This window comes from Lipophrys pholis, assembly GCF_963383615.2.
Source record: "Lipophrys pholis genome assembly, chromosome: 17".
Classification (NCBI taxonomy): Eukaryota; Metazoa; Chordata; class Actinopteri; order Blenniiformes; family Blenniidae; genus Lipophrys; species Lipophrys pholis.
Window position 1 is genome coordinate 2,130,350 of NC_137643.1, and position 26,689 is coordinate 2,157,038.

At 42.7% G+C, this 26,689-nt stretch overlaps 2 protein-coding genes across 3 annotated transcripts; both read left to right on the top strand.

The window, feature by feature from the left end:
* Positions 1-18,762: 18,762 nt before the first annotated feature.
* On the top strand, positions 18,763-20,869 carry abrab (actin binding Rho activating protein b). Its single transcript, XM_080485726.1, has 2 exons — positions 18,763-19,607; positions 20,085-20,869. The coding sequence occupies exons 1-2, from the start codon at positions 18,871-18,873 to the stop codon at positions 20,566-20,568; spliced, it is 1,221 nt and encodes a 406-aa protein (XP_080341852.1). The 5' UTR covers positions 18,763-18,870; the 3' UTR covers positions 20,569-20,869.
* A 2,846-nt stretch (positions 20,870-23,715) lies between these two features.
* On the top strand, positions 23,716-25,835 carry LOC308122726 (zymogen granule membrane protein 16-like). Of its 2 annotated transcripts, XM_080484752.1 has the most exons (4): positions 23,716-24,019; positions 24,099-24,151; positions 24,232-24,361; positions 25,298-25,835. In XM_080484752.1, exons 2-4 carry the CDS (start codon positions 24,100-24,102, stop codon positions 25,608-25,610), a joined length of 495 nt encoding a protein of 164 aa, XP_080340878.1. In that variant the 5' UTR covers positions 23,716-24,019; position 24,099; the 3' UTR covers positions 25,611-25,835. The 2 variants fall into 2 exon arrangements, with proteins under 2 accessions (XP_080340878.1, XP_080340877.1); XM_080484751.1 differs by having other exon boundaries at positions 23,773-24,151; positions 25,298-25,833.
* The last annotated feature ends 854 nt before the right edge of the window (positions 25,836-26,689 follow it).

Consider the following 26,689-nt stretch of genomic DNA (forward strand, 5'->3'; position numbering starts at 1 on the left):
AAGATTTGGCTCTTTCATCACAGTTTTCTCTATGGAGGTGAATTCTGACTCCTCGTCACTGACGCCCCGTTCACACAACGACGTTTCAAGTTAAAATGCTTCGTTTTTGCATTGTTGTTTCAGGAAAGTTTGCCGTTTCAGCAAAAATATAGCCAGTAAAAAAATAATGTAATTATCATGTAGGGCCACTAGTGGGTGCTGTTGTTTGTTTTTATAATGAAACCACACAAACAAGCAGCAGCAAACAACACGCTATAAACATTCTAACATTCTAGTGGACGCCCAAGTTGGATTGCTATTGGACTGTCAAAATAAGAGTACCAAGTCCAGGAGAATAAGGACTGGGAGTCACGACACGACAGAGGAAACTTTGTTCTGATTGTCTCTTCTGAGCATGTGCAGAACAACTATTCACTACGGCCGTAGTGCACATGCGCAGTCGCACATTTCTTTTGCATTTCCATGCAGGCAGAATCAGGACATTTGTGAAAAGTTCCACCAGCCGTTGTGGCGTAAAAAGACTCCCGAAACGCAACGAAAGTTTCGCAATGTCACTTGAAAACGCTGTCGTGTAAATGTTGCTTCAGAGATTAGCATCCGTTATTTCTTATGCTGTTCCACGTACTTTTTTCACTCAATTTTCTGCTACAGCGTAAGAAATCAACAGTTTCTACTCTCTTTAATCGGATTTTCTACTTTTGGAAACGCGCTCGCTGCGACCGCCGGAAACGGAGCGGCGATAATTACAAAGGTCACCCGCAGTGATGTCGCTGGCACCTTCATTCACACTTGCCCTTTTGACACGGTAATTATTTTTAGAGTTCATCATGGGAGGTTATTATGGGATTAGATTCTGGAGCAGTTTGTGCCTTCAACGCTGGCTGAGAAACAAGTGGACGCTGCCAGTACACACACACACACACACACACACACACACACACACACACACACACACACACACACACACACACACACACACACACACACACAGAGTACCTGCTGTAGAGCGAGCAGTGCACACCGTCATGTAAATGCTTATATTAAGCTTTTGTCTCGCCTTGAGTTTCTTCCCATTCAAACTTTTTTTTTTTTCCTTCCTCCTGATCATTAAGGGAACTTTGGCGTTTTTCACACACACATCAGCGTGACAGTCGCGGCGCTCAGCCAGTTTCTGCTTCTCATCAATGCAGCTACACGGGGAGGCGGGAAAGAAGGAGCCTGGATCGGATGCGAAGCGTGAAATGAACGATCCATGTGAAGACACTTTTCATAACTCACACTGTGGAGCTTTTTTCCTAAAAAGGTACAACTTGGGAGAAGACAGCGTGTATCTGGAACGTGTAAAACGACAGTTGACATGTTTATTAGCACACTTACATTGTATAATTGAATGAGTGTGTATGAGGAAAACTGTCCTTTTTCTTTTTTCTTTTTTTTTTTCATTTTTCCTCCGCCACGCCACGTTTTGAAGTCGAGCATGAAACCTAGAAGTTGAAATAATAACCCTGGAAAAAATGTGCCTTTGATAACTCTGCTTTTTACCTCATTCATTTGTAGATTTGCAGATTTATTTAAACATCTTTTGTAACATGTGGTAACTGTGGTGTCGCTAGATTAAATAAAGAAGCATGTGATGCACTAATGTTTTCAATCTGACTTCGGAGCGGAGTTTCTTTCCCAAGCCGATGTGAAGGGAGGGGTTAGGGCGGGGGCGTCAAACATGAGGAGACGCTCCAATCCGGACAAACCACCAAGCAAGCTGTAAAAAGTTCAATGAAAAGTTGTTTTTTTTAACTGATTTCTCAAAAGTAAATCGGTGACGCTGCCATGAAATCGTGCTATCAAACTAGCCTCAAAGCCATGATGTCAGGGTGCAGAAATACCCAGAATGCAACAGCTGTAGGAGACCTTTGGACTTTTCACTGTATTTTGCACCGGAAAGTTTCATTAAAATGGGCTTTATGTTGGAATGATTTTCAGGAATAAATGTTTGGATTTGTGAAAATGTAGACACTGTCATCATGTATAATCTGCATCACAACAAGGAAAAACTTTAAATTTAAGAGTTATTGTGATACCGTTTCACCAGTTCAGCCCACTGAAGATGAAATTGGTTAAATTGTGGTCAGATTCCTCACCATAAGCGGCCTGGTTTTTTTTTTTTATATTTCCAACCAGTCTGTTCCAGAAGCTACCACAGTGTGGCAGTAAGGATCCACCTGTTACTGTGTAATCAGTGAGCAGAAGAACCCTTAGTTACAGCCCTTGATGGAATTGGGCTGTAGATGAATGTCAGACTCGGGCCTTTCTTCACATCTCACCATGTCGACATGTTCTCCCGTCACAAAGCTGATCACATCTCCAGAAATGAATGCCGTGACGCACGTCATGCAAAGTGAACGTAGAAATCCCCGGGACGAACGGACACGCTGTGTTTTTGGGCCCACGTGGTGCAGAGATGAAAAGTTCCCTCTCCGCGCTCGCCGGTGGCTCGTCCGCCCGCCGGCTCGCGGCAATGACAGATCACCGTCGTGTGAAGCGACGCTGTCAGGACCTGCAGCGTCTCCTCGTAGTTGACATTCCTGCGTCTAATCAGAGGTTAAACAAATGCGAGCGGCCGGCGCTGACCCCGACACCCCGACTGGAATGTGTTCGCTGCCAAGAGGCTCCGGGTGAGCTGGCACACACCCACCTGGGTGTGAGGTGGAAGGAGGAACAGAGCGGGCGACACACACACACACACACACACACACACACACACACACACACACACACACACACACACACACACACACACACACACACACACACCGCCCAGTCCTCACATCCACGGCCAGGTCACTCGGCCTGAACCGGATCCCTTCTTATCCGCTGAGGAGAGGAATCGACTCTCAGAGGGAGACGGACGCTTCTGGAGCCGAACCAGATCAGATAGAACAGAATACAGAACCTGCAGTATGAACACTCACAACCCCCCCCCCCCACCACCACCACCACCATCACCACCACCTCCACCCCCCTCAACAGACCACCTGCCGACACAGACAGGAAGTACGAGGAAAAACACAACGTCGGCCTTTGTTCAATCTTTTTCAGATTTAATGATAAAGAATGTTTTGGAATCTGTTACTGGTCAGAAAAAGTGGTTATGAAACCACCGAGGCCTCGTTTACACCACGACGTTTCAATTGAAAACGCATCTTTTTATGTATTTTCAATTAAAAGAAGTTTCATCTTTACGCGGCAAAGTTTGGGGAAACGATGTTGTTGTCATGTCGGGCCACCAGTGGGTGCTGTTGGTTGTTTTTGTAATAAAACAATGCGAGCAGTGAACAACACGCTAAAAACGTCAACAATTATATTGTAAACAATTCAAAGAAAACGATGATTTCTTTTTTTTTCTTTTTTTCTTAAGAGTATCGATCGCTTCAACAGCTTGCAATGTCGTTGCTATCAAACTATCCTTAAAGCCATGCTGTCAGGAAGAGTTTATAAAATCATCCATAACATTTCACTGTATTTTGCACCAGAAGGTTTCATCAAAATTTATGTTGAGATTGTAGTTATTTATTGTAGTAATTGTTTGGCTTTTTGCGAAATCGTAGATATTTTCATCCGATACAGTCCTCCACACGACACTTTTAAGTTTAAATTTCAAGGTTATTATGGTAATATTTCACCGGCCGGGCCCACTTAAGATGATGTATGGCCTTTGAACTGACGTGTGTTTGACACCTAAGGTAAAGCAGGAAGTAGAGCCTGAAGAAAATATGATTTAAAGAATAAAACAGAAGTGTTAACTGAGATGTACATGTTCATATTATTTACATAAGCATCGATTAACAGATAGAGGAAATACGTTAAATGAGAAAACTCTTAAGACTTTAACTTTGGCTGATAATTGTTTAATGAATGAAGACGCACGCGTCCGTCGCCCCGTCGCTCCGCGATGCTTCCAGAAGCTTCTGCATTGTTTTGTCCGTTTCCATTGTTGCGAGTGTCGGCGAAACTGGCTGATGTCAGCCGCCTGATGCAGAGCAGCTGTTTATCACTGGGAACCGGAGGAGGGTTCAAGCGGCACTGGTGAAACACGAGCTGGAGATGTCAAAGCAGAAACGCCCCGGTCTCAACACAGAGCAGGTCACGGAGGAACCCCCGCTCCGTCACGTCGCCCCGGGTTCCAGTTCCACCCGGACGTACAGTCATGTGAAAGGCGAAAAAGACAAGAGAGATTGTCCCTCTTTGAACTTCCGCGCAGCCCAAAACTATCAGGAGGTGTAATGTTCTGCGTGGTTGACCTCGGCGTGACTCCGCTCCGCCGGAATTAACGGCCCGCTGGAAGAGTTGGCTCCTCATAACAGTTTTCTCTCTTCGTCTCATCAGAAATAAATCATCTTCTTATTTGGAAATGACTGAATTCTGACCCCTCTCCACTAAATCCCCCTCTTAGGAGAAATAAGAAATCAATCAGAGACAAATGATCCTGTCCATTTTAGGAATAACATGAGAAAGAGGAGCGGAGTGCGACGCGGGGAGAGTCTGCTTCAGAATAAGACGTGTCGTAACTTCTTGGCTTCCCGTCAGTGGTGTTTCTATTGAGTGCGGTTTTCTTCCTCCGGCCAAAGATTCTTCTAGAGATCATCGACTGCAAAAAGCTAATAATGTCTGAACTGAGTATGATTTCAATTTTATTGAGTGTGCCTGCCTATGTAGCAAATACAGCTCTCGTGTTTTTAGGGTCTGAGCCCCAGAAAAAAATGGAAAAAGACGTATTTTTTAGGGCTAAACATCCCGGAAAAGTTATCAAACTTGATACACGCGTCAGACCAGGCGAATAAAATGATATATCGGGGGAAATACACATGTGAGTGGCGAAATGACTCAACAGCACCACCTGGAAAATTTAGAAAATCAAGCCCCCGCATGACATTTTATCTAGAGCTTCGAAATTCAGTATAAATATGTGACATCGCAAGACGCACAAAAGTCCCGGGGTACATGGACCGAAAACTCAACAAGAGGTCCTGGGGGGGGGGGGGGGGGTTAAATCTTCCGCAAAAGTCTGACGGTGTGACATTTTACCGTAAAACAGGAAGTGCAGTGTACATAGCCTGGACGAGCTCCACCCAAACTTTACCTGCATGATCACAGTCCGACCTTGATGAATTCCATTGACCAATACACAGCCACAGTGAGAGCGCCACCCGGTGGATGGACAAGAAATGCTGCTTAAACAGCCTGTGCATGCTCCACTCAGCCTGAAACTTTACGTGCACGTTCACATTCGGCCCTCATCGTCAGTCACAGCGCCACCTGGGGGACATGCTTCCACTCGCTGACCAGCAGGGATGTTAGGACCCAATGATAGGAGACATTTCAACTGAAGCGTCTCCAATTTGCAGAATAACTAAGTATATTTCAAGCAAAATAAATGGCATGCATTTTGTTTAGAAATGATAAAGATTTTTGTTAAATTTGCTTTTTAAATTGTTCTAAACGATTGCACTCGGTGTGTTCAGCTACAGTTTGGCCCTCCGAAAGTGAGGATTTCAATGAAGATTTCGCTGTCCTGACCGCCATGGGAGGAGTGCATCCCAAATTGAGTTGGCAGCACTCAAAGCAGCTGTAGAGTGAATTTAATGTCTGACCTTGAATGTGTTTAATGACCCAGACCAACATCTGAAGACATCGTGAGCTGAGAAACGTGTTAAAGCAGCAGTGTGGAAATAATCCATGACAAATCAGCCCCTCTGTTCACTCCGCGGACATTTCAAGCAAATATTTCACCTCAATGAGACGATATTAAATGTATTTTGGACACTTTCTTGTCTGCAAAAACTTATCTGATCCCTCCTTTCTCAAAGTGAACATTTGAAGTCAGCGTGACTTTTGCTGGCTCATTGTGCTCATCAAATTAACACACACACACACACACACACACACACACACACACACACACACACACACACACACACACACACACACACACACACACACACACACACACACACACACACACACACACACACACAAAAGATTATTTTACCAGCAATTATGAAGCGATCTGGCTTGTATATCGCTGCGTTTGAGGGGAAACTCCTGTGCTTTAGGCAAACAAACGGAGCGATGCTTCGAGGTCGACACTCCCTCAGAAAGAGTCTGATGTGATCGATGGTCTGCGAGAGCGAGGCTGACAGGAAGTGTACACACTGGGTGTGAAGCAAAGGAGAGTCGCGGGCCCCCAAAACAACCATTCACACCCGGTAATAATGGATTCATCAGCAAAAACTCACCGCTTGAAGTTTCATTATGGACATTTCTGTGCAAATATTTACAGGAAAATATATATTTTTTATAATAACTGGTAAAAAATTGGAAACAATTAGAACATATATTCATATTTCTGCTGTTTTTTTGTGGGTTAACTACCAATGAATGAACTTTAACCCTTTAAATGTCAGTTTGATGATCTGATACTGAAATTCTGTCGTGTTTTTAATACAAACTGTAAATTACGTATTTTTTGTGGTTCAAAAAAGATGGTTATTTCTCATTATGCAGATCATTCAATTTGATCTTTGAATGGAATAGAACGTTTCCAAGTGAACGCGAAACTTTTCTGAAACAAAAACGAGAAGAGAGGAATAATTTAAAACATATATAATAAAAATGTCATCAAATTCTCACTACATGTCTTAACATTTCAATCTTCTCATTACTTAAGAGTGTACTGGGAAAAAAGGTAGATTTTCAGAATATCACTGTTTTTTGTAATTGCCATTAAGTTATATTGGTCAGTTTAAAAGAAATGACCATATGTCGTCACATGCCTGGTTAAGTGTTTAAAATAATGACAAGATAATTCAGATGTCAGCATTTTTATTATTTTTAATTACAAGAATTGGTTATAACTCTCGTGAAAGTTGTCTTCATTTTACTGGCATACAGTCATTTACAATATTGTTCTTTAAGCTGGTTTTAATTTTTTCAGATAAATACATTGGTACCACTAACTGGTAAAAGCAAAGAGGGAAAACACTGTGAGAAGTTATTCAATACCAATATTCATCACAATAATACTAACTAAAATAATTAGACCAATACATTTTGAAGTCACACACTGTATACTGAGTAAAGGAATCTTATTTTTGTGACTTTTTAACTTAGATATGTTGTGTAAAACAGTGTACAAGGGCTATTTTTTGACAGTTGCAGAGAGGGAATGTGTGTGCTGACACAAGTAATGAAGTGTGAGAGTTGACTGACACTGTTGGCCAACAGAAACATGCTTTTATGAGACGAGAGCATTCACAACACCAAGGGACCATATGTTTGAATAGCACTCTGAAGTATTCACAGGAACTTTGAAAATCTCTTCTAATCTATATAATCTGTGGTTTTAAACCAATATATGAACTGAAAGTCAAAATCTTTCCACATAAACATAATATCTGGCTTGTTTGTACATTGTCAGATAAAAAATAATTTATCTTAAGCTACATTAACAAACACGGACTTTTAAGATAAGGAGCTTTCGAACTGAAGGTCTTTAAAGAACTGAAGGATTCTGCCTTTTCTCTCAAATCGAATACCAGCAGTTCATATTTAGCATTAGCGCTATAACTATTAACAATGGGACTACAAGGACATTCGTATGAACAAAGACAACCAACAGCACCCACTAGTGGCCCAACATGAAAACTCCCTCGTTTTCAGTGTTTCCACTGTCTTTACACTGCAGCCTATTTTGATCTAGTTCTTCATGACAGTGCTTTTAGACAAAACACCAAACCAGTGTGACTTATGGAAAATAAATCTTTATACTCTTCATCTTATTGACCATCGTCTCTTGAAGGTTACTTACGAGCTCCGAAATTCCGTCCACTGAAGTGACTCTGAGAAATAAAGCCAAACGCTGAGCAGGCCGATCTGAAGACTTCCAGCTCACATCCCAGTCACAGCCCCTCTTCATGTTATTTAAAGCCATTAGCAGTTATCAGTGACACACTGAAACTCATCTGTAACGTTGAACAGCGCCTTTTAAACCCCCGCCGACTGTAAACACTCACCAAAAGCTCCTGTTTTTATCACATCTCCTCCATCCTCCATCCTCTCCACACTGCCAGGAAAGCTGCCACATAAATCCACAGCGGAGACCTTTGACCCCCCCCCCGGCCTCCTGTCAGTGAGTCTGGCTCCAGCACAGTGCTCTGTCATCCTGTCGCCCCTGGTGACCCCCCCAGGTGACATCGTAGACCCCCCCGTCGGCCCCCCGCCGTACAGAGCTGGCTTTGACTTCATTCATTGGGGCCGAGTGGCACAGGCCGTCCACGCTGGACACTCCAGAAGGACGTGATCGGCTCTGTTTCCACGACAGCGTTTTCAAGTGTGTGTGGTTTCTTTACAAAAACAGCTCCCACTAGTGGCCAAACATGAAAGCTACACCATTTTCGGATGTAGATTCACGTCATTCAAGGGCAGAACAAACACAATGCTGTTAAAAAAATAAATAAAAGAGCCTCCAAAGACACTGAAATTGTTTAAAAACTACTTTCAAAACCTCCTTAAACTGCTCAAGGTGCCACTTTTTTTCAAACTATAGTTGGTGCATTGATGGTAGTCAGAGAAACCATAACTGAATAAGTATTTTAAAAGTTAAGATAGATGTTGATTATGAATAATTCAATAGTATTTGTAAAAAGAAAAAAAAACCTGACACTGCATAAATGACCTACCAAAGGTACAAGGAACCTTCATCCATCACTGTGGTTCTGGAGATCTTCTTTACCTCCTGAATACTCTGATTTTAGGGTGCTTCTTTTGAAAGTTCCTTTAGGTAGGATTTGTAGTGGTCAACTTATCTAATTTATCTAATTTTATAAAAAAAATGAAACTCAGCTGTGTGATGACATGTTATCTTCATTTATCTCAGATTTAATCAAATTAAAGACGCAAACATTTTGGTGTTTTGGTTCCTTCCTGCGACGAGGATACGAGGAGGCATCTCCTTCACTTTTGTTGTTTGACTTTGGTCTTCTTCTTTTTGCCTCCTGGATCGACGTGTCGGTGTCTTTATATTCCTCGCTTATTTTCATTTCCCATAACAAAACGTGTTACACATGTTATTGGTGACTGGTCTTCAAAATAAACCACTAAAACTCCTCAACCAAGCCAAAGCAGCGTCCTGCTGTTTGGTTCAGTCGCTGCTCTGATCAAGGAAATCCACCCGAACCTGAGCCGCCGCTCTCAACGTGATAATGGTGGACCTGTTCTACCTGCTGAGACGTTGATGAGGATGTTAAATATGAGGCCCTGCAGCAGAAACCAGAGCCGGCGACACATGCCGAGGTCGGAAGGATCCTCACCGACGCGTTCCTGCACAAATGAAAGCTGGACGCAGACGAGGGGCCAAACAAAACAAGCCGAGAAGGAGCAGCAAAGACGGAGCCAGCAGCTCCGGTCAGCAGGAAACACAGGTGCAGTCCTCTGCAGCCTGCATGTGAACCAAATCCTCATAAAGTAGCTGCCCCCCGCCGCCGCCGGCCTGCAGCAGGACGGGACGGGAGGGAAACTCGTAATGACCGGAACAGACGGCTAACTGCATTTTAATTACACCGCCATCACCCCGCTCCTGGATTATTGCTCCTTCGTGAGCACTTTCTGCTATTCTGTGTCCACTCTGCTCGGTTTTTAACTCAAACAGTTTGTTTTTTTATTTCACTTGCGTATTTCCAAAATATTGTTGGGACGCTGTGTTAAATGTGCACCGATTTCAAAATCCCATACACTCGTGTTTTATTCCTAATAGAACCTAAACAACATTTTAGATGTTGAAAGTGAGAATTCCAATTTGAGGACCTCTCACACGAAGCTGGGACGGCGCCTCTTCTTTTCACACCTGCTCGTGTCCTGTTAATGAGGCGTGTTGGAGTTTTGGGGGAAAAGCAGGCAGATCTTTGTCTGATGCAGGTTTCTCTGCAGACGAGCTGATGTGAAGAAACCAGGATGTGGTTTAACTTATATATTCTTCTGAATGAGAGCAAATGTTGCTCTGAAAGTTCACACTTCGACCATTGATGGAGCCTTCCCAGATGAGTGAGCTTGCTCACGCCACAGGCACTAACGTGACCTCATACCAGCACAGATCCAGGCTCTGAACAACCTGCAGGACTCGTAGTCACTGCTTTCGGAAAAGAACTGACCTCAGATCGGTTTTCCCCTCGGATGCAGGAGAGGAAAAGCGCCTTTCTGGCTCGTGTGGAGTTGCACAGCTGTCTGAGGGATTGAATATTGTTAAATTATGACCTACGGACTTGTTCCTTGTTCACACGATTCCTCCTGATTCTAATAGTTTAACATGGCTTGACCTTTACGATCATTGTCTTGATATCATTTGCAGATTGGTGAACCTACGTCCATCTCTACATCTGAAAGACTCTTCCTCTCTAAAATGTTATCGGCCTGCTCCTTCAGCCTTTCATGTAGTTAAAAACTAAAAGTAGTTAAATTCCTCTTTTAACATCTGAAATATCTGCTTTTATTTACATTTACCATAGTTTTGAGGTTACTCATCACTGCAACAAATATCAGAATATAGAGACGATCCTGCTGTTTGGATCCGTGGAAAATCTTGTTCAGTTGTTAAGGGTTTTGGGATTTATCTTGAGTGTTCAGTCTGTCTGAACAATGAAATCACAGTGACCTCTTGTGGTCAACACTTCGCCTCACATGGAAAATATCAGATCGTTTTGAGTTTGAGACCAGATTTTGGAGTTTTGAGAGAAGGATTCTCTCCACCCCTCCCTTACCAGAAAGTCTGCAGAAAGTTTCTAAATGACGGCTTGTAGAAATAAATACACAATGAATACATGAATTAATACATAATAAATAATGGATTGTAGGGTGTGTTGTGTTGCGTTTAATGCTCTCCCCTATAAATAGTTCCGCCGGCCTTTGACCGTCACATGATCTATTAATACTAGTTATATATATATATATATATATATGGTTGGTACAGTCCACAGGCTGTATGGCCTCGCCTCTGCCTTTGTGTGTGTTCTGTTTGATTCTGTTAATTAAACTTTAGTCAACCAGCAGTTAGGTGAAGGTACCAGCTGTTTTGTATTGAATTAATTAGGTGTATTTGTTTGTTTCCATTTTGCCACTTGCGTACAGCCAATTTGTTTTGTTTGAACGTTTCGTTAACGGCCTTCTAGAGGAGAAGCTGCTTTATTGTTTTATTAAATCAAACATTGTATGTGAACTGGAGGAAATACTTTGGGTTAGGGTTAAGGTAAAATATTAATTTCTCCTCTTTCTCTCCCTCTCGTGTGTGTGTGTGTGTGTGTGTGTGTGTGTGTGTGTGTGTGTGTGTGTGTGTGTGTGTGCGCGTGCCACTTCAATAAAATTATGAAAGTGGTGGACCTGCACTGTAATAAAACTCAGACTTAAGTTAGATATGTTTTTATTAATTTTCTAATCTTAAACAGTTTCAACCAAAGCTAAAAGAATTTTTTTTAAATAGTTTTTGAGTTTAAATAGTCTGTGTGTTGAGTCTACATTAATTCCGTGGTTTTCCCTTAATAAATATCCATTACAAGCTTCAGTCTTCATTAGACAAACAATGCAATTAATTAGATTGACGGCACTAATTATAATAGAAAGCTCCTATGTGCCAAGAAAGCTAAACATATCATGACTTTTGCCAATTATTGTATGTTTTTCTAGATTTAATTCCAATAGCCAACACTTAAACATTAGTTTTAAATAACAGATACTTTTCACTTCTTTGAGTGCTCTGTAATAGAACTAAGACTATAAATGTAAACGGGTCTTTCTATAATAACTATTATTGTCTTCTTGAGATATGCAATGTAAATAACTAAATATTGGCAATATTAATTATAGCATCATCATTACCTCATACTTCATCTCTACCATTACCATCTACCATAGTACTACCATTACACTTAATTTAACAAATTTACTTTAACTGAATTTGTTAGTTGCCATATTTCCTACTGCGTCTGTCTGTCTGTCTGTCTGACAGTCTGTCGATCTGACTGTCTGTCTGTGTGACAGTCTGTCGATCTGACTGTCTGTCGGTCTGTCGGTCTGTCGGTCTGTCTGTCTGTCTGTCTGTCTGTCTGTCTGACGGTCTGTCGGTCTGTCTGACTATCTGACTGTCTGTCGGTCTGTCGGTCTGTCTGACTATCTGACTGTCTGTCTGTCTGTCTGTCTGTCTGTCTGTCTGACGGTCTGTCGGTCTGTCGGTCTGTCGGTCTGTCGGTCGGACTGTCTGACTGTCGGACAGTCTGTCTGTCTGTCTGTCTGTCTGTCTGTCTGTCTGTCGGTCTGACGGTCTGTCGGTCTGTCGGTCTGTCTGACTATCTGACTGTCTGTCTGTCTGTCTGTCTGACGGTCTGTCTGTCTGTCTGTCTGTCTGTCTGTCTGTCTGTCTGTCTGTCTGTCTGTCTGTCTGTCTGTCTGTCTCGAACCTGCAACCCCAGATTATAGCACTGCCCCCTACAAGCTTGTGGAATTGGCACGAGGCTTGATGGGTGCATCACAACATCTGCCTCTCCTCTGTCAGGTCTCCCTCTGTCAATCGTGTCCACCCCATGAAGTCTGTCTTATCATTTGTCCCCATCTTGTCGACCCTCATATTTACCTCCTTCGTCAGTCATTCACCCTGAATTGCTCTCTTTGGTTTTTTGATTCCCTCTGACTTGGCCCTGTGGACACCTTAGCGTCAGCCTCTCAATCGGGATTTCTTTCCCACCACATCTCTTCCCATAATACCACCTGACAAGGGTCTGCTGGTGGCTCTTCACAGCGCTGAAAAGCGCGACACAATGCAGTCGGCAACAGACTCTTCTTTGGAAATCAAACCAACCAAGACGCCTTGCGCACCGCCATACTTTTTGGAGAGCACCTGCAATATCAGAAAAAAATTGAAATTACATTGTGTCCAGATTATATACAGTGGCAGGCCTGCCGCCAGAGATGAAGTAACAACAGGTATATTAAAGCAGCAGGAAGATCAGCAGAGTGTGGAGAATGAGTGGCGATATTGCACAGTGTAAAGTAAAAGCAAGCATCTGAGAGAAGATACACCTGAAAGCATTGTGATATTCTACACATTTTACGTACCTTGAAGATGTCCTTGTCGAGGCTCTTCCACATTTTGGGCTTGACTTTCAAAGCTGCACCTTCAGCCTTTGCTAGTACCTGTTGGAAAATCCACTCGATCACATTGTCCTGTAATATTTCGCTGTGACGGTGTACGCCAGCTTCCTTGAAGGTCCTTGCCACCAAAGCCTCAACTGTGACGAGGATGCGAGCCATGACTACATCGGCATTCGCATCTTTTTTCTTATCAGCCGCAGTTGATCCTGGTTCAGATGCCAGAGGTGCAGGGCTTTTTATGGCCAGGATGACTTCGTTGATGTGGCTGCTGGAACGCATATAAAACCACCACCGCAACATTCCGACAACGCTCTTCACTTTAGCCTCCACTTCAAGGTTCTGAAGTTGTGCTCTGAGAGCTGCTTTCCTCTTGACGGCCTGCGGGAGGATTTCACTCTTTTCCACGCCGTTAAACAGCTCACGCAATAACACAACGAATTCCAAAGTCTTTCCTGTGCACTGATCCCTCAATCTGTTGAAGTCACTGACTTCCCTGCTGCCTGTTGTTTCCACTTGATTGTCAATCAGGGAATCAATGATCTCCATCTCTGTCTGAGTGAACTTGTGGATTTTGGACTTCTTGGAGCGCCTGAGTTGAGCCACAGCCCGAATTAGGGCGACTTTCACAAAGTTCTTTGCGATAAAAGCCTTCATCTTCTCGGTAGCGACTTTCAGGTGCTTCCTTTGGGGCTCTGGATCATTCTTAAAACTCTCAGCTTCTATCAGCACCTGGACTATTTCATCTGCCACTATTTCACTCTCTGCAACAAGGTTGCGTTTCAACTGGTTATACTCATCCTTTGTCATGTCATCAGCACACGGCTGAACAAGCTCCACAATGGAATCGTTCAGGACACGATGCCAATGTTCAGGTGGCACACCGATCACATCGTTGTCAAACTCCGTCTGATGACTTGTGAATTGTGACTGTGGGGGACGCACAGGCTTTGGTGGAACGGAAGATTTTGACCTGTGAGAAAATGTTTTGACTTTGCTCAGAAAACCTTTGATCATTTCTGAGAAACAACCAATCATCCGATTCAGCCTCTTCGGAGGGGTAACCCGCACACTAGCTACATCATCATCACTCGCAGAGAGGTCAGATTTCACACTTTCTATGACCTCTTGTGAGATTAAACTCATCAGCTGCTCCGAGCTGATGCTAGGAATGGACTCTCTGACATTCAGCACCTCAGCAAAAGTCTGGGGAATTGCTTTTCTTACAACTGAGACAATTTCACTGTCATCAACCTTTCCCTCCTTCACAAAAGCCAGAATAGCATTTGTGTATTTGGTAATTAGCTCGAGCAATACTTCTGCCAGCAAGCTCACTGTCCTTGAATCTGGGTGACCTTCCTTCAGCAGTTTCCATTGGTCAGAGCCAATCTGTTCAAAAAAGGTTGCAACCAGGGGGCGCCCAACAGCAACAATCTGCTTTGTTTGAAGTTTCTTCATAGTGAAAGTTAATTCTGTCTCACAAACACCTTCAATGAAAAACACTTTGTGTTCTGGCTATAACAAAACTGTCTTTCTGTCAAAACTGTCAAAACTTCTTTCTCTGTCTTTACTGAATGACTTATCAGCACCTCTGTCTCTTAAACTCTGAAGTGATCAGACCAGTGAATCCTTTCAAATGGTCTGTTGTTTGTTGTGATGTCACAGGGACATCATGGAAAAGATGAAAGCAGTGAATCCTTTCAAATGGTTAGACTGACATCAAAGCTTCCAAAAATGACTCTCAAAAAACCGTTGCCTAGCAACCGTTGCCAGGCGGAATTCAGGGAACTTTAAAGAAAATATCAAAACAAAATGAAATTTGCCTGTTTCTCTATTACAATTTATTTAGAAATTTTATGTCTTCTGTTCATTTCTGTCGAACACAGTCACCATTCAAACACCATCGTCTTATCACCTAATCTGTCTATTTCCAACTTCCATCTGCAGCCACTCCTGATTTCTAAGAACAGAATTCACTAATGGAGAATCTTTCACTTCAAAGCTGTTCTCTATGCGTGACGGCAAGATACACCCTGGAAAGTTTTGCCAGTCCATCACAGGCCAAATGGGAATCACAGGTTTTCAGACCCGTGGGTTGACTGTATCGCAATGCGACAACAATGACAAATAACGCAAATAAAGTGAAATAGAACTCTCCACACCACTTCCCTAATTGGTTGCAAAACCTTTGGCAACCGTGACCATTTGAAAGCTTCTTGCTCCAGTTTGCTGATGGTTTCTGACATTTGATTTTAGGCATGCGTGATTCATATTACAGTAGCACATTTCCATTCTCCTTCCACACTTCCATACCTCCAAAGTCTTCATGAGAGAGAAATGAAGGAAGATTCGAGATGTTACAGAGAATCCCGCAGATGTTTTAGGTGGTACGCACACTGTCCCAGTTTATTTTTCTTAGACCACAAACTTTGCCGGGGAAGTGGCGTACACATCTTTCAGGACCTGTTTTGTGCATAAGCAACCTTTATGAGTGAGGCCCCTGGGGAGTAACCTGCGTGATTTTCAGGTAGATAACAGGTACTAGCCTACCATGCTAGTTAGTATGCTAACAAGTTTGTTCAATTGAGCTGATATTTGGGGGACAGCCTAAGGGGTGCTAGGGTTACGGCTCACGAGCTAATTAGCCATGTCCTCCCCTCTTTTGACCCCCACCCTGCAGACGCATAGCGTTTTGTGCTCGGTCCCTAAAAATAAAAAAGAGCAGACTCTCGAATGCACTTGAATGAAGAGCAGGGTGCATATCTTTCGTGAAAAACTAAATATTTCAGTCTGTCTGTGCATAAACTGCTGTGCAGCTTCAACAATGAAATCTCAGTGACCTCTAGTGGTCAATACTTCACCTCACAGTCACTAAAACCAAGAGTCAACAAAGTGTTTCACTTTCTGACATGTAAAAACCTCAGGACCATTATTATGAACAAAGTGACAGCACAGTTCCAAAAATGTTGGAACACTGTTTTATTCTGAACAAAAAAAAACCTGATTCACCGACTTGGAAATATTATAAACTCGAAATTCACTCAATTAAGAAAAGAGGAGACATTTTCTTCCATCTGATTTTACCATCTCATGGGTATAGAGTTTGAGACCAGTTTTTGGAGTTTAGAGAGAAGGATTCTGTTCAGCTTCTGTCTTGTAAAGGAATCTAGTGGCTCAACAGCCTCCTGGATATTGTTATAATATTGTCCTGCTGAAACTAAGAGCATCATCCCTCAAAAAGACTTGATGATCATGTGGGTTTGTCTCGCTGATTGGAAGATTAAAGTAGAAAAACCAACTCAGCTATTTTTTTAATTTTTTTTTAATGATCTGAAAATACTTGTTTTAAAAATGGGATTATGAGATTTGCAAATAATGGCAATCTATTTTTAATTACATTTAACAAAGTGTCTTAACTTTTTGGAAGACTCTGTATCATTCTCATTGAAGGAAATACCCAGAGCTTTCAAAAACTGACTTGAATATGACAGATTGTTAGATAAGGTTTTTTAGATACCCAATCCTGCACGAAAATTCATATTTTAGGAAATTGTTGAATGTGCAGAATTTAAAGCATTTAGTGCTTTCTGAAAATAAAAATAAAAAAGTGATATACTTGTCAGTCTGCTCAGGATTTTCTCACAATGAAGTTTTGTTACTGTAAGTGGAGACAGAAGGAAGCTGATGCATGTTTTCATTCCAGCGACACTTTGAAATGAGGAAATGTTTCTGCGGCTTTGATAACATCTTCAGGGATGTACTGTTGTGTCCCAACGAGGACTGGGCTTCTCCCCCGGCAGTGTAGTGAGCGCGTTCGGCCTGGTGGAGGCGCAGCAGCCTTCCAGAGATTTCCAGAAGACGTCCTGTACTGATGCTCCATGAGTCCCTTCCACCACACACTGCCAACAGCTGCAGCGCTGTGTGTGTGTGTGTGTGTGTGTGTGTGTGTGTGTGTGTGTGTGTGTGTGTTTATTTTTAAACAGCTCCCCTCTGCAGACTTATGAAAATACAGAGTCACATCACACCGATGTCCACATAAAACACGTCTCCTGTTGGTGCACAGGTTTGCACACATGAAGTCCTGAGCTCATGTCAGGCTGCATCTCTGAGCGACGTCTCAAGGCCGGCCGCCGTGCAAGACTAAACCAGCTCATACGTCAGCAGAGCAGCCTGCTTTTCAGCAGGTATCACGTTCTCTCTGTTCACCAGTTCGATCGGGTGTCTCCGGGTTTATTCAGGCTTCCTTTTGTTTTTGTTTTTTTTTGGAGTTTTTATGAAAGTGTGTGTGAATCTGCAGTCTGACTGGGGAAACTCTTGGGAAAACATGTGGAGGCACAATATGTTTTTAGGTGAATTATTTTACGGTATTCTCAAGTAGAATATTTAGTAGTAAATATCATAGCAATAAATCTCGTTCTGTTGGGAAGGTCTACTGGAACTTCCATTTGCGGGATGAGAATGTGGGTTTGTTGGGTTTTCTGTGTGTTGACAGAGAAAATTAAGCAAAATTCATTTTCAGTGTTCCATTCTGTTTTTCATCCCATAAATGCGTGTTCATTATGAAAGCGGTATCATCTAAAACAAAGGTGTCAAACAGTTTACTTCATGGGCCACATACAGACCAATTATATCTTGAGTCGGGCGGACCGGTAAACTAGTGCCATAATAAACTTTAAATATAAACTTTAAGGTTTTTCTTTGTTGCGGTGCAGGGTATACGACATGATGAAGATATCTTTATTTTCACAAAACCAAACAATTACAACTGAAAATGACTTGCAGTGCATTTTCACCAGAAATGTAAAAAAAGCCTGCTTGTTATTGCATTCTGTGGTTTTGAACAATCTCCCATTGAGCATTGAGATAGTAAGTTTTTATGGCAGCATCATCGATTTCTTGGCTGTGGTGCACAGTTGCAGCATTTCACAAAAGTTGTGTTTCCCCTGTTTCTGCTGCATTTTCAAAAAGTTCCATTTTCAGTGGGTCTGAGCTCTGTTGTCGCGTAAACAGACACCCAATAGAACTTTTGTCGCAGTAGGTTTTAATACAACTGGAGGACACAATAACAAAATCATCGTAGCTATTTCAGACACTCCTGTCACTCAAAAATAGGTTTCACAACACTGATAAATTTAGACATAATTATCTTGTGTGTAATCAAACCTCTTAATTTCGTTTTATTGTTCAAACATGTAATTTGAAACAAGCACGCTCTGGTTAGTTGTTTGCATTATGAGTCACAGTGGTTAAAGCCTTTAAACGCCTCCACAAATACCAGCAGTGACAGCAATAAGCAGTAATTCTGTCGTCTGTCAGTGTAAAATAGCAGATATATCTGTGCTATAAACTCTCTGATAAGGTGTTGTACATACACCTCGCCTGCTCTGTTTTTAATGAAGACTTGACTGTGCAGCTCCTGGTCTGCTGCCCCGCTCACCTCCAGTTACAGGCTCTGCGCTCTGTGATGAAACACGAGTGTGTTGGGGCGACCAGTGTCAAGGAAAGACGATCAGGCCTGTAGCCCGGGATGACTCGAATACTTTCCACCGTCATGTTTTGGTTTGCGCTCCTCATTTCACAGCCGGGGCTGTTGGTGTGCGGCTCGGGGGTAAACGGACGGAGAGGAAAGGTGCAGAAAAGAGGGGAGATTGAAGCGAATCTGACAGCAGGTTGTGAGAGATCACCATGTCGGACGAGCGGAGTGCACAAGCGTGCCAACGGAAACCGTCCACCAACAAGAACATCAAGAAGCTGCGCACCATCAGCATGGTGTGCAGCCTGACGAGCAGCTGGCAGCAGTGGGCGACCGACAACCAGAAGAAGCTGGCCAGTGAACCCACTGGGTGGTGTCCAGCTTCACTCGGGGGACAAGAGGAAGAACCAAAGAAAACCTGGCTCCCTAAAAAGCTTCCACAGACATCAGAAGCTTCTGAAACTCACAACGTGGCCCAGACATCTGGACACGCAGCGAGGACGGAGGAGGTCAAAGCTCCCGATGAGCCACGGGTGTCCTCCCGCATCAAGACCGTCCAGGTGGTGAAGACGGTGACCAGCAGCGCTCAGGAGAAAGGAGCCGGCATCGGGCTTCTCACGGAGAAGATCCAGAAGGAGTCTCTTCTGGCGGGAGACGAGATAGACAAGCTCCTGCGGAAGAGGAGCTCGCCCACACGGCGCAGGAAGTGCTCCAACATGGTGTCATCTCTGACAAAAAGCTGGAAGCAGGTGGAGAATGAGCATGTGAACAGTGGCGGAGGAGGAGGAGGAGGAGGAGGGAGAGGAAACTGTGTGACCACAGAGGAGAGCGTCCAGGCTGATGAAGACAAGGACAGACCAACACGGAGCTTCACTAAAGAAAGAAATCAAAGCAAATGTGAAGAGGAGTCTGAGGTGGCGGTGAGGATAAAAAGGCCTCCGGCTCCAGTGTGAGTATCGAGACAGTGTCTCAAGAAGAGCGGTGGAATGTTAGAAAAAAAAACCCTCTGCTTTTTAATTAGGACAACTTTTCCCGGTTACCAGAACAGAAACAAAGATTTCAAGGCTCGGGCAGGAAGCCTGCCCATCAGAAGCTTTTTGCCCCATCGTTCCAGTAAGCGCTGCATCTGTTTGCAACACACCCAAACAAATGTGGATGTTATCTGAAGTCTTGTTTTTGTTTTCTGTTAAGGCAGGGATGTCAAACATAAGACCCGTGGGCCAAAACCGGCCCGCAAGAGGTTCTATTCAGGCCAAACCAGCGAGCAAATCATAGAAATGTCAAAGAAATCATGGTTTTGTTGAACAGATTTCATGAGCTGAGATATCGATGACGCTGCCATGAAAGCCACCTCACTGCTCACGTTTAGAAAAAAAGATCAAGCTTTTGTTTTTGTTTCCTCTTTATAATCTGACATCCCTTTCAGGTACAAAAAGGGAGCCGAGGACGCCAATAAGATCAACTCTCTCTCCAAGAAGTACAGCGCTGTAGGAAACCTCAAGAGTCGCTGGCAGGACTGGGCCTCGGAGCACACGGTGAACCAGAGACTGAACCCCTTCAGCGAGTACTTTGACTACGACTACTCCATGTCCCTGCGCCTGCAGAAGGGTCAGGACGGGTATGGACGCCCCAAAGAGGGCACCCAGACGGCGGAGAGGGCCAAGCGCGCCGAGCAGCACATCCACCGCGAGATCGACGACATGTGTTACGTGATCAGGACGATGGCCGACCGGGACCCCGACGGGAGGACCAGGGTCACGTTCGGACAGCTGTTTGACCGATACGTCCGGATCTCTGACAAGGTGGTGGGGATTCTGATGAGAGCCAGGAAACACGGAAAGGTAGCGTTCGAAGGAGAGATGCTGTGGCAAGGCCAGGATGACGGAGTGATCATTACCCTCCTGGTGTAGAGTCAAGAACTCGGGAGCCGGCAAAATGACGCAGACAACTATGAGACAGGGTGAAGAGGAAGATTTAAAGCAATTTGACCTGCGACTGTTGAGAGGACACTTGCAGAGCAACATCAAAGGGATTTGAGATGAATGACAGCTTGATGGGTGACTCATTGTGGATTATAAGAACAATGCTTTGGCTGGTGTTTCGCCATTTGAAGACTCTTCCAGTCAGTGTCACAGATGTTTGGATTGTATCTGTTTGAAGGTTAAAGCTTGAGAAGGAAATAAAAGCTTTCTGCTGCTTAAGTTTCCGATCAGAGTGACTTCCACGGGTGTTTTTCTCACACTTTCTTTATGGCCTATGTTAATCAGACACTTAAATGTGTCAATGCACCACATAACCAGCAGCTTCGCAGTATACTGGAGCACAGCGATTCGAACAGGGATTGGATTTCACTGCCTGAATACTCTCTGCTCAGCATTCATTACTGAGCACAAGGCACAATGGAAAGGAACAGAGCAGACCACAGCACTTTTAAATACCAAAACCTCGCAGACTGAGCCTGATGTAATTCATTAAAAAGATGACCATCGAGTGCAAAGGTAAAACTTTCCTGTGACTGGACTTTAGCTGCATCACGCTTGTTGGGCAATGGCATAGGGGAGAACCTAAACCAGGCGGAGGAGTTCAAGTATCTCAGGGTCCAGCAAGTCTGTCGCTGTGTTGGACTGTAGAGGCTGATGTGTAAAGCCAACATCTGCTGACCGGTCAGTTTAGATTCCCACCCAATGATATTGGAAATAAGGAGGTTCCCCTGTAGGGGGCGGCGAAGAGGTCAGTGATTCAGGAGAGACTCAAAGAACAAACCACTGACTCCTAGAGATTTGGAGCAGCCATATGAAGTATGTGAATGTTTTTAGGAAGCCCCATGGTTGACTCGTGGAACTGGGACGAGGCCAGACGGGTCGGCCACGGGCCCTCCGGAGATTCTACCTCTTGGTTGGTCTGGGAGCGTCAGTCAAGGTCTTTTTAGAGATTTAAATGGCAAATGGACTTCCTTGGACCATATTTTTAAAATCCCAAATCTCTGTTTGAGCAGTTTTTTGTTCAGTGTTCTTCCCATGGGATGAGATGGAGAATTAAATCCTCATACGACAAGTCTTCGTTGTCCATACTGTGATGACCTATATCACATGTAGACATGTGAAAACGCAAAACTTTTCTGGCACAAAAACGCAAAACACAGATGACTTGATGAAACGCCTTTGATTTATATTTTAAATAAAATGTTCATCAAGGTTGAAACTAGTTCTAATGAATCGTCACTCGGTTTCCTTTTGCAAACTCTGGTATGAAAATGTAGAGCTCACGCCTGTGCTGATGTCCTCTCTGTTTGTGACTAAATAGAAATCATTTCAAATGATTACATTAGTATTAAAGATGAAAAGGTACGAGAAAGATGCTTATAGTTCATTAGTAAATTGATTTTTATTTAGTTTTTATTTTCTTCCTTAGTCTTTTGAATGTTAGAACACATAATCATAACTCAGTCAACCTGTTCCTCATTGTGTTTCTGTTCTGTGTACACAGTGTTTAATGAAAACCTCAGCGTGTCATTTCTTGGTTAAAGTTGTTTTAAGGAATTCCTTGCTGAAGAATTCCTCTCCAGGAAGTCAGTCCACAGAAAATAATGCGTGAGCGACAGTAAATAAGTGGAATGCAGTGGAGATTCCCTGCAGAGCTGTGCTGCCTGTTGCGCTTCATCTCAATTCAAAGAGAACGTCTCACTTCCAACAAGGCGGAAATATTTTCAAAAACATGACCAAATAAAAAAAAAAAACACACGACAAAAAAGAGAAAACACTACCAGATAGATACTCATTTGGATGAGTGTCCCCTTTTCTTTTATTAATTCAGTTTGTTTCTCTTGTTTCTTTTTTATTTTGTGTTTGGAAAGAAATTGAATAAATAAAATAGATAAAACACTACCAAATGTAAACTGAAAAAAAAAAAGGTGTTTATTTGAATTTGATTCACTTTGGTAGTTTTCTATATTTAATCGTGTTTTTTTTTGTTGTTGGTTTTTTAATATGATGGTGTTTTCTCAATTTGGTAGTGTTTTCTTTATTTTGTAGTGTATTTTTAATTTTTTTAATTCAGTAGTGTTTTTTTGGATTTGGTAGTATTTTCTGAAGTTTGTAGTGTTTTGCACTTCCAGGCCACCGTAGGATTCTATGTATAACACCAACCACCTTGACAAGGACTTACTGAAGTCGAATAAACCATGAACTTTTCCTGGAGATGAGCAATGAAACAAACACTCGCTTCATTCGGTACACGTCTTAAGTTTTAAACAGGTGAAAGCAACTTTTTCACAATGAGTTTCAAATCATTAAGTAGAATAATAGAGGGTAAGAATAAAATAGGATACGAGGTGAATTCTGAAATGAGATGACAACATTAAAACTTTAGATGTTTAAAACAGAGTTTTCTCAATAATCCACATTCACTCAGTGTTTGTTGACTTTATGTTCAGTTGCACAAGTCCAAATGTATTTAAGGCAGGCGGGTCAAAGCCAGCCTGCAGCTCCAGTCCGGCCAAACCATCAAGTAAATGGTCCATATTGTACTGAAAGCATCGAGTTCTGAACGCAGCTGTCATTCATTGGTGATAACAGACAGATAGCTCCCTGGTTACTAACAAACTGGCCTCAAAGCCGGGGGAGTTTGTCAAAACAGCGAGAATACAAAGGTCTTACATGTTTGTTTTTTTTGTTTTTCAATATTTGACTGTATTTTGCATCATTGAAATTGGCCTTATGTTGAGATTACAGTCACTTTTGGTAACAACTGTTCAGATTTGGGAAATATATCAGCATTTTCATCAAGTGTACTGTATTCCACAACACAGAAATATTAAAATTTAAAGGTTCTTATGGCTTTATTTCACCGGTCCGGCCCACTCAAGTTGAACTTGGGCCCCTGTTTGTGGCCCCTGAAGTAAAATGAGTTTGATGCCCCTGCAATAGGCAGCTGGGAGTCTTCACTTGATCCCTCATGATGCACGCACAGGAAGAACATGCATACTCACCACAGGAGACAATGCCACAAGCTCAGCAGAAATCTTTGCTCAGATCATTGGCTTGACAGTGACGTTATGTAGAACTCGTGATGTAGAACAGCACGCCTCCGGTCTGGGTTGTTCGTCTTTTTCTTGTGTCTTTCTTTCTTTCTTCCGCCACCTGATATTTTTCTGGTAAAACCAACTCTGCCATCAGATCTTAAGGAAATGATAGATTCTTGATAAGGTGACAAACATTTTTTATTTTTTTTAAAGTCGTGTGGTCTGTTCTAAAAAGCACCACCCACAACAGAGACATGCCTATAACTGACAACACATGAGAACAAATCCACAAGTCTTTGATTCTCTTTGATGTAGGCTGGACGGAGGACTCCATCACACACGTAGGACCAGACTCCGCTCTCTTACATACGGTTGAAGGAAACTGCACATCTAGAACCCGTCCTGTGTCTCTTTTCACAGAATGATCCTCATCGCCGTCTTCGCTCTTCTTGCGGCTGCTGCTGCTGCTTATCGTAAGTGTGCAGTCGTTCCTTTTGCAGTCATGCACTGACTGAATAGAAGCTCATGGGGTGTTCCTGCATGTTTCCTCCAGCTGTGCAGGAACAGCTCTACTCCTTCAGCCCGCCGGTGGGGTCGGGCAGCGGCAGCTCGTACAGCATCACTGGGGAAGGAAGGATCACAGCTATCAGAGTCTGGGAGAGATCCTCAAACTACATCTATGGGTAAATATAAGTTTTCTATAGTCTGTTTCACTGTGTAATCCGACTTCTTCCTATAAAAGACATAAATGTCAAGTTAGTTTGTGGCTTCATGGTTCTTAGTTTGTTCCCTGTTGACTTTTGCCTGGAGTTCCTTGTAGCTCCAACTTTGAGGGTCAGAGTCAGACTTTGGTGACAGCAGTTTAGACCAGGGACCAGGAATCATGGGTTATGGTTAGTGTTTAGTTTTGTGGAAATATCGACATTGTCATCAAAAATACCCTTAAAGAAAAAACTATACATTTGAAATTGAACAGTTATTATGGCACTATTTTACCGTTCCAGCAAACTCAACATGAAAGTGGGCTGTTACAAAAACTTTTCTTTTTAAAAAAAGCATTTCCTAGAATATCTTTAATGGTTTCCCTTTGTGAACTGGTTTATCTTAAAACTGTTTATACATGCATTTAATATTTTGTTTGTATTTTTGTCGCACTTTGAGATTGTTTAAATGTAAAGTGCGTTTACAAATAAAATATATTATTATTATTAGGGCCCAAGCACTGAAGTACTGAAGGACCGTGTTGAAACTGTAAAGATTGTTATTTCTATTAACTCTTATACTTTGTTTAATTATGGGAAAACGTGTTTTTGAGGGCTTAAACCAACATAACTTTTTGTGACACTCGGCACAGTCATCAGGCGAAATATGTGACAACTTGAAGGAATCGCACATGTGACTGGAGGATGGCTCAACGCCGCCACCCTCCTCTATTATTATTATTATTACTATTATTATTATTATCATTATTATTACTGCTCCTGCTATCCATCCATCCATCCATCCATCCATCCATCCATCCATTTTCCTTGCTTTTTTCTTCTTCACATTTGTCTTGGTGGTTTGGCGCCTCTTGCAGGCCAGGTTTGTAATTTTTCAATCTTCTTCTCGTTGGTCAGCATCCAGTTCCGCTACGGGTCCGTCTGGTCTGAAATTGCCGGCACAAAGTACAACACTCCTCTGGAGCTGATGCTGTTTGAAGGTGAATTCATCGTGCAGGTGTCGGGGAAGTATGCCACCTACGTGCAGTCGCTGGTGTTCACGACCAACATGGGCCGCTCCTTGTTCGCGGGTCAGCCTCTGGGTCACTCCTTCAACATGTATCCAGAGAACATGCTGGCTGAGCTTCGCTTCATCAGCGGCCGCTATAGCGGAGCCCTCACCTCCATCGGGACGCACTGGGCAGTGGGTGCCAACAGCACGTCGCACTGAAGCTGCTCAGATTGAACCAGAACCATGTGGGATGATGAGAAACCTTGGAGTCTGATGTTATTCTCTTAATTCTCTTGCTTCTGTCAGTGGGTTGTTTTAATGTCATGACGATGTCAATGAATTAAAATCTGTTTCACTCTGTGTTCTGTAATCTCCAAGTGATGAAGTGTGAGAGTGATAAATCACAATGAAATTAAATAAACCAAAGTTTTGAAGTCAACACACCTTGAGTTATTGTTTTTATGTTTTGGTGGAATTTGGGGTTCTGCAACTGCGCTCGCGCACCATGACTGTAGTGAATAGTTCTGCACATGCTCAGTAGAGACGATCAGAACAACGTTTCCTCCGTCATGTTTCCTGACTCCCAGTCCATCTTCTCCTGGGACTTATAGTAGTTTTATTTTGACAGTCGCCGTAATGACAACCCAACTTGGTCGTTCGTCCACTAGAACGTCTGTGTTCTCCCAATCGTTAATGTTTAAAGTACGTTGTTCTCTGCAGCGTGTGTGGTTTCATTACAAAAACAACCAACAGCACCCACTAGTGGCCCTACATGAAAACTACATCACTTTCAGTGTTTCTACCGTTTGCATGTAAACGAAAACACAAAAATGCTGTTTTGACTTGACACATTATCGCATACGTCAGGTCTTAGTTTAGTTTTTGTGAAACTGCTTTTTGCCAAGTTCTTGTCAAAACTTTAAATCGCTTCCTGCTTCACTGTGAAAGAGCCTCAGTGGGGCGTCACTTCTGCATACCTGGTTTTGTTTCCTGTCAGAAACAGAGAAGGAATTTTACTGATAACTCTGAAGAAAGACGCCGTTATTATAAATGTGGAAAGTATGAATTTGTAAAAATGCTCAGGATCGACTCAACACAACTAAAATATGTCGAATTGTCCCGTTGCTGAAATGAGTTGCACAAAACTTTCAGTTTTAGTAGTTTTTTTTTTCAATGCCTGCATATTAAGATCAACTAACTAATTAAATAAATACATAAATAATTGAAGAAATACATAAATAAATCCTGTAAAATAAGAGGAGTGTGAGCTTTATTTCTAACCTCAGAAACGACTAAAA

Coding starts and splice junctions, on each gene's coding strand:
- abrab (XM_080485726.1), top strand. CDS start 18,871: ATGTCGGACGAGCGGAGTGCACAAGCGTGCCAACGGAAACCGTCCACC. Junction 19,608..20,084: donor AAAAGGCCTCCGGCTCCAGT/GTGAGTATCGAG, acceptor CATCCCTTTCAG/GTACAAAAAGGGAGCCGAGG.
- LOC308122726 (XM_080484752.1), top strand. CDS start 24,100: ATGATCCTCATCGCCGTCTTCGCTCTTCTTGCGGCTGCTGCTGCTGCT. Junction 24,152..24,231: donor GGCTGCTGCTGCTGCTTATC/GTAAGTGTGCAG, acceptor TGTTTCCTCCAG/CTGTGCAGGAACAGCTCTAC. Junction 24,362..25,297: donor TCCTCAAACTACATCTATGG/GTAAATATAAGT, acceptor CTCGTTGGTCAG/CATCCAGTTCCGCTACGGGT.